General features: G+C 33.2%; 1 protein-coding gene across 2 annotated transcripts; it reads left to right on the top strand.

Annotated features, from left to right (window-relative positions):
• The first annotated feature begins 3750 nt into the window (after positions 1 to 3750).
• On the top strand, positions 3751 to 5149 carry LOC114730569 (uncharacterized protein PF11_0207). 2 transcript variants are annotated; one of them, XM_028917663.1, is made up of 2 exons: positions 3751 to 4319; positions 4655 to 5149. In XM_028917663.1, exons 1-2 carry the CDS (start codon positions 3872 to 3874, stop codon positions 4897 to 4899), a joined length of 693 nt encoding a protein of 230 aa, XP_028773496.1. In that variant the 5' UTR covers positions 3751 to 3871; the 3' UTR covers positions 4900 to 5149. The 2 variants fall into 2 exon arrangements, with proteins under 2 accessions (XP_028773496.1, XP_028773495.1); XM_028917662.1 differs by having other exon boundaries at positions 3751 to 4322.
• The last annotated feature ends 3149 nt before the right edge of the window (positions 5150 to 8298 follow it).

Below are 8298 nucleotides of genomic sequence, written 5' to 3'. Positions count from 1 at the left end.
ATCAGAGTTTTATCTTGATTTACATGAACATGTTTATAAACACTTAATATATGGAACTCCAAATAACTGAATGAGTTCTAAGAAAGTTAAATAAATTAATTCTAAAGAAATATGACATAATCTCTTTAAAATGTGAACTAGTTACCAACAAACTGTTTTCTCTAAAAAATCAATAAAAAAAACAGTTTATATATATATAAATATAATATCAACAGTTTTCCCCAACAATATACTTCCAATTAATACCAACGTAGGCGAGAGAACCAAACCAACAATGCGTACCCTGGACACTTAGCTTGTAACGCAACAACTGCAACCACCAAACTATGTGAAGTGAACCAAAACCAAAGCTATATGTTATTTGTCAGCCCTATCTTTGCTTCTTCTTTTTTTTTTTTTTGGACCAGCCATCTTGGCTTCTCTACTCCGTCAATAAACATAAAAGAGAAGATGGTGATGCTATTAATGAATCATTTTCTCTGAAGTCATAAATGTCGCGTATTATATATTAACAACTTTGTTTCCACTCCATAAAACCAAGAAAATTTCACAATTGATATAGCACCGATCACGATATAAAACCTTTGCGTAGAGACATGCATTGAATATAACTTCTCATTATTATCCATTTCAGTACACGCAATTATTGTCCTCGGAATCCAGAGCATCTTTCAAATAAAACGTAGTTGTTTCTCCTTAAATTTATGTATAATTTGAATCAAAGTCCTGTCATTAAATGAAACAATAATTTCCCAGAATTCTAATTATTTTTTTACCAAATTCGTACTATTCCCAAATATATATTGTCATGATAGTGACATACACTATCAGATTCTAATTATTTTTTTTATCAAACTATTAATTTCTAGAATTCTAATTTATCGATGGACACAAAGATGTAAAAAGAACGTATAATTTGAGCTCCAAGGACTTGTACTTGAAATAATTGTTTAAGTCAGGTTTCAGTGAACACAAGGCAGACCTATTTTGTGCTGAGATGATAAAACAATTAAAACTCAAAATTTTCTTCATCTTTCTCTCCCTGCTGTCGAGAGAAAATGGTACGTTGATTCCGTTGGATGATCACTGTGGTGAATCAAGAGTTGGAATAAGACACGACATCAGGAAGGGGCAAAAACAAATAAGTTAGGATTATTTGGGCCAAAGGGGAACAACTGAAGCATAGGAGGACATGGGATAATAATGGGTCGCAGGAATAATAAATTTTACGATAATGTTCATGGGAAGCCATGGAAAGTGACAGAAACTTGCGTCTTGCAGAGAGAGAGAGAAGGGGGGGTAACGAGTTCATTGAGTTGTCTCATATATTGGAATATCTCGAGAAATCCGCCATTAGGCGGGAATTTGGCAGCATTAATATTACCCGGATCGTTTATACTTCTCTGATCTTATTTATAAGTAAAGAAAATAAATTTTTTGATCCTATTTATAAGACTGAGAGACAAACATTTAACATGAACATATAAATTTATCCTTAATTTATTATTATGTTGATTTTGTTTTCATAAAGTATAATATATAAAAATAGGAATTAAATTGAACAGTTATTGAATTTTAAATGAGAAGTAATAAAATTTAAGATTTTTTTTATCTATATGAAATACGTTGAAGGTGACTTGTTAATAAAACTAGAGGAATAAGTGTTTTCGATATGCATTATTGGCGGATATTCAGATTGGTTGGTTAATTACTGTTACACATGTTGACCGCCTAAGACTAGTTAAGATTAAAAAAAATAGGGTTAAGGTAATATCTTACTAACGTAAAAGAAAAATATCACTCATATTATATTGACACGAAAAAGTTATGATTGGTTCGAAAGAAAATATCTTATACAGTAGTATATTGAATAATATCATTATAATAAGAAATCTTTTTTTCATTTTATTTTATCTGTGGACTGAAACTGGAATTGAAGAGTTATGTGTGGTCCATACCTTGCCTGGTAGAAGAATACACACTCTTGTCCGATTGATTTACGTTTGTGTCTGGACTCGGCATGTGTTAGGCCGCAGATGCCATACCTATGCTGTATCAATACTAGGAAAATTATGTGTGTGTGTATACACACACACGCAAACATTATCAACGATTAAGACGATAAGGTCAGATTTCTGCCCCCCCCCCCCCCCCCGAAAAAAAAAAAAAGACGATAAGGTCAGACAAATAAAACCAGCAAGTTGTAAGGTCTGTGTAATTGAAATCAGATAGACAGACACCTTACCTATAGCTATTAAATGGAATCCACAAAACCATGCGTGTTCTTTCTAGCTAGTTTAGCGTCCATATGGTACAGAACAGGAGCGAGAAAGGAATAACAAAATCTCTCTCACAAACATGATAATTTTTACCTTCAAGAAGTCATTTTATCATGGAAAATCCACTATCTGGTCCCAATGAAATAATATAATCATCAAAAAAGTTCCGATGACAAATGACTGGTATGGAAATTGTTTTCATTCTCTACATTATTAGAACTTGTTATTAATTGATTATGCAGCTTTTTGGTAATACATTCTTTTTTTAGAAAACATAGTGAATTTCCCCGTTATTATCTACTATAAATCAATATAATATTTTTTTTTCTTATTTCTCGTTCCTGAAATACAATGAGTTAAGAGTTGGAGTTTAATAAATGATATCTAACAATCTACAGCAGACTTGGTGACCCACCTAATGAGATAAGAATTGTTTTTGCACACAGGTGAGAGTTGGAATGAGATGAAGGATAATGATTCTGAGGTACAGGTATGGACAAATGAAGAACAGCAAGAGATATAAGATGGAATGGAAGGGATGATTGAGGAACCAGGGAGGATGGAGCAAGGTACAGAGGGAATTAAATGAAAAAGGGGCCCTCACAGAGAGGAATACAGAAAACTAGACTTACTGAGAGGCCATAAAAATCAGAAATGCTCCTAGTCGTTTTCCAAGCAGGGAATCCAAAGAAGGTAACATCATTAAATGTTTTTGTTCCCATGTGAAGATGTCGTACGCCTCCACCTCCCCACTGGCGTTGAAATCCTTGCTTCCATAAAAAGACATTACCTGCAAAATAGGATGTTTTCTTCCCCGGCTCTCTCTTCTAACACCCTGCATCCCACAAATACAGACATCTTTCTCTTCCTTCTTTGACATTCAAGTAACTAGATTCCATCACGAGTTTAACTATACCCATACACGAGTTAATTTCATGTGACTGGTTACTGAGTTTGACAAACTTGCAGGAGAAAAAAATTATTTTGTGACTGCTCTAGGATGCTCAAGTACAACCATTTGCATGTTTCCTTGCTAAATTAGATGTGGGACCAATTAGAACTTAGAAGAAGCTAGTCAAAATACAGTGGAGTCATATAATACTTCTTCCCACACGCTTCCGTTGGACATTTTTCATGTGAAAGTGAAATATATAGGCATACCCCTCTTTGTATTTAATGTGAAATCTTACTGTGGTGCCCTTATTAATGTTCACGAGCCTCTTTTGCCGGTACTTCCATTCTTGAATTAAAGTCAAGTTCACTGAAATATGTGCGTGCGTGCGTGCGTGTGTTAGATCCAAGCATCTTTTGATAATTAACTTAATTTCTTTGAGTATCATTACTCTTATTAATGAGAGAGGAGGCTCTGCTAAGAAAATACGGCACCCGCAACCCTTTAATTAATTTTTCTTCTCTAGCTCACTATAAGAACAAAGCTCTCCATTACATCATTACTTTATTAAAGAGAGGAGGCTCTGCCGAGAAAATATGCCACCCACAAACCTATTATCTTTCCTCTCTAGCTCACTCTAAGAATAGAACCTCTCCATTACTGTGAAAGCAACCCGGAAAAACAGGGGAGAGTTGGAGGGATGGGAGGAAAGGTTAGCAAGAAAAGGAGGTATTTTTGTGATAGAGAATTTAGGTGTTTGAAAGAGAGAGTGAAGATTCTTCAGGAGGAGATGAAGCAGATGGTGTACGAGAGGGAGAAAGAGAGTATGAGCTATGAGAGGGACATGATGTTGTTCAGTTTTAAAGAGGCAGATTGGAAGCAAGAGAGGAAGAGGCTGAGAGAGGAAGTGAGGAACCTCAGGAAGGTTCTGCAAGAGAAGGAAGATCAGATTAGAGAAATCAAAGAGCTTGGAAAAGACAATGATATCAGCGACAGTAATCATAAAGAGTTGGAATTGATAGGGACTAAGCTTCTGGTTCAGAAAATGAAGGAAGAGAGAGTTTGGAGAGATGAGGCTGTGGAGAAGTGGAAGCAACTCTATCTTGCAATCAAGACTGAGCTTGATGACCTCATTCAGAGAACTTATGGTGGTCTCTCTCGTCCCCTCCCACGTTTCTCTCTCAGATTACCCTCTGCACCAAAACCATATAAGCATATCATATGATGCAGTCAAATTTTGTAGATTCTGTTTTTTCTGGTACTGTGATCTTTCAGTTTTCCCTGAAGCTGAATTCTATCTTCTAGGTTCCAAATCCTTTGTTATATGCTCTGTATTTTGATTCTGTTATGTTTCTCTATAAAAATAATTCTATGAGCTAGAGTTGACAGGTCTGCCTTGGTTTGGTTGAAGAAGATTCCTAAACTTTCTGCAAAACAAGTGATGAACGTTGATGAGTTTATTGATTTGCCAACTTGTTGACAGGGGATGGCTTGTTGCGGAAAGCAGAGGAAGATGAGATCCAGATGGAAAATCTGAAGAGGGAATTGCAAGAAAGGGATGAAACTATCCAAGCCTTGAAAGCTCATTTAGCTTCAATGGAGCGCAAGAAGAACAGAACAGAGACAGAGTTTGACATGTTGAGGCAAAGCTTAAAGATCATGAATGGAAGCAGTATGATTTCTATTCCAGTGAAAGAGAGGCTCTTTAAAACCAAATGTGGAAGATGAAATATTGCAGTCTCTTAATATGCAGGACTGAATAATTGCAGTCTCTTCATAGTACTGGGTTAGATTGTATCTTAGAGCCACTAGCTTTTATTTTTCAGTTCTCTCAGAAAATAAGAGTAAGAAGATGGTTTTACTGAAGAAAAGGTTCCTTCTTGAGCCAACAGGGGAAATCCAATGAGGCAGGTGAACAATTTTGTTCATAAGCACTGTTAAATTTGAAAGAAGGTGATTTAATTTGTCCACTTCTTTATCTTTTTTACTCCGTTTCCTAAGCAAAGCCGAACGAAATTTCATTCCGACAAAAAGGTTGTTATGCTTCTCTTTTTGCATTTGGTGTGATTCACTCTGCAAGTATCTTAAGAAAATGACATGGATTACAGAGTTAACAATATCTGGTAAAAGATATCAATAAGAGTTTATCTAATTAGTAAGGAATCGATTTATAACACCTAAGGTGATGAGTTTGAATCTCCTGTCAATGTGAGTATCTTATCTTATTAGTAGACGATCTGTAATTACCGTTATAAGCACTCTTCTAAGTTTAAAGGATATGTTAAAAATGGGGTAAAAAATAAAAGTAAATAAACATTAACTTTAAACTACTACTATATATAAGTCTATAACTTTCGATTTAAGAAAACTTGAGTCCCAGTTTGTGGCATGCGCGAAAAACCTCGATATCGCAATTAGTTTGAAACAGATGGTATGTTAGGAAAGTTGGTGAAAAATCTTGAGATTTTATTATTTTAAAGTATGTGAAATTTGTTTAGAAACTTAGTTGCGGCCCATCTTCAACCAAATATTGGTTTCACACATCACGGGCATAAATTTCACATATTAATTTCTTCACCTTAATTCTCACCTTATCACACAGATTTCAAAATATCTATTCATTGTCTTGGCCACAAAATCTTCCCATTGGGAATTGAGACACGTCCCTTGTACATATTACTACTATCTCATAATACCATCCCCTTGTTTTTGACAAATTTCATTATCAGTCTATCAGACCATAATCACTAAAATATTGATTAATTAATTTTATTCAAACGTGTTCTTTTAAATATTAATGAATTATTTTGAGTATGCAGAGTTGCTAACGCGTGTCTAAAATTCCGCCGTAAAATAATTGCCATTGCCTGACTAATATTTTCTTGGTCAAATACCCACCAAGAAAAATAATTCTTAAACGCAAAGTTAATATACGGCTCAAAAGTACACGGTATAATGTAAGATATAGCATGGACATTAGTTATATATAGTTAAAAGGGTTAAACTACACCACCACCTGAAATATTTTCTCAAATGCATCCAATATTCTCAAATATTTTACGATATATTCAGCATCATAAAGTATTTTTCAAGTATATTCAGCATTTTAAATTTTTTTTTCCTTTGGTGCTGAATGTACCAAAAAACTATTTTTGATGTTAGACGCACATAAAAAAAAATACTATAGGGTGCTGAATGCACACAAAAATATTTCAGGATGCTGAACGCACTTTAAAAAAATATTTTAAAATGCTGAATGAGTCACAAAATACTTTAAGATATTAGATACACCTAAAAAATATTTTGGTTGTTGAATGCATCTTAATTAAAAAGGTTCAGTTATGTTCAGTATAATTTTTTGAGGAAAAACAAAAACAAAAAATCAGTTGGTTTTTGTAATATTTCTCGTGCTGGTGTGATGTGTCAGTTTTTATGAAGATTCAGCCAACCAAATCACAACAACCAAGCTCTTTGTTTTTCCACACCATTTTCCAATTTTGTGAATTAGCTCTAATTGCGTGCAATTATTTCATGCATTCTTCTTAGAAGACAAGCAAAGACCAAAGAGCCAAGCCGTGTAATGATTTTACATTTTTTAAGGATAAGACTTAAAACCCATCAAACGTATGTGATTTTCAATTAAAATTGGAACGAATTATACTTATTTATTTGAGAAGTGTTTAAATTAGTTGATTTTTATTATTTTTAAAATAGTCATTTAAAACTTGCAAGTTGTGACCTCGTAGAATTATCTCAAAATTATGAAATTGATGATGTTTCCGGCTGGAAAAATAAAATTGTGATGTTGGGTCGGGCTTTTGATGTTCATATTTGGGTCAGGCCCATTGTGAAGGCAACTTTTCTTTTAAATATTTTTTCTTCTTCTCTTTGTCCATTCAACCAAACAGGGGTTAATGTTTTCAAGCATCACGAGTGAAAATTCTCGTTAGATTATGGAGGAAAAAAAATACAAATTTACAAATTAGTTATTAAAAAAGCTCTCAAATTTATTAGTTAAAATGAGAGTATTTAACATTCACATAATGCAGATTCATAACTAAAAATATGAAAACTCCATGGAGCTCAATGAAATACGTGGGTAAGCAAATAAAAAATAAAAAATAAAAAATATTGGATTAATTTTAGATAAGAGTCCAGTCCTCTTTGCTTTTATTAGTTTAATTTAAAGTAGTATGATTAAATTTGGAAAGCTAAGATTTAGTGCTTATAAAGGCGGCATTGAAATATAAAATATAATCAGTAAATGAATTTTAACTATTGAAATTCAATTTAAACACTACAAAGCTGTAAAATGGGACAAAAAGAAGAAGAGAGTTGAAAAAAAATTCAAAGATGATGATGAAGTAAAATAACGACCTTTTGTCCCCTAAAAACACAAAGTCACCTTTAAAATAATCACTTTTTTTTTTTTTCTTATAGTTCATTTAAAATGACTTATGAATAAATTTTCAATAATAATTTACGAAATACGGTATAAATATGTAAGAAGAGTTTTGTATTCATTTATGCCTAATACTTATAAATATTTGTTTAAGAGATTTCAATCAAAATATTTGAAACGTCATCATTTAACATGAAACACAAATCAAAGATGACGACGAAGTAAAAATGTGTGGTTTTGAATTAGATTCAGCAATTTCGGCTGATCATATCACCACGACGCGCCCAGTCAATGCTGCTTGCAAGGGACCGACACACACAGTTGAAGATGATGAAAGATTTTATTAAATCACTCGTAATTGTTTAGACCCACTCACACAACCTAATCCGTAAGGCTGAAACGAAATCATACAATTGAATAATATCCTTGATTATGCATCTATTGCGCTTCCAACTCCTCATCCAAATGACCTAATCAGTTCAAAAATACTTATAAACACATTTTATATAAATTGAAATAAAATTTCTCTTTCCTATTTATCTTTTATACGTTGCTTATAACCCATTTTAAACACACAAGCATTAAATGCCGAAAGTAGTCAAGATAGTCATCTAGGGAGAATGTCATTTAAGTCCTAAAATATCGAACTAATTACGTCTAAGGTTATTAAAAGAAAAAAAGAGTCGTACGCGTCGATTAAAAATTTCAGAAAATTATAAACCAAG

The sequence above is a fragment of the Neltuma alba genome, unplaced genomic scaffold (genome assembly GCF_004799145.2).
Source record: "Neltuma alba isolate B1F8T4 unplaced genomic scaffold, ASM479914v2 tig00012743_pilon, whole genome shotgun sequence".
NCBI lineage: Eukaryota > Viridiplantae > Streptophyta > Magnoliopsida > Fabales > Fabaceae > Neltuma > Neltuma alba.
Note: the sequence above shows the minus strand (reverse complement) of the source record. Positions and strands in the feature narration are given on the sequence as shown.

Bases quoted from the DNA above. Each gene is read 5' to 3' on its own strand.
- LOC114730569 (XM_028917662.1), top strand. From the start codon at position 3,872: ATGGGAGGAAAGGTTAGCAAGAAAAGGAGGTATTTTTGTGATAGAGAA. The intron at 4,323-4,654 runs GTCTCTCTCGTC...ACTTGTTGACAG, and splicing joins CATTCAGAGAACTTATGGTG to GGGATGGCTTGTTGCGGAAA.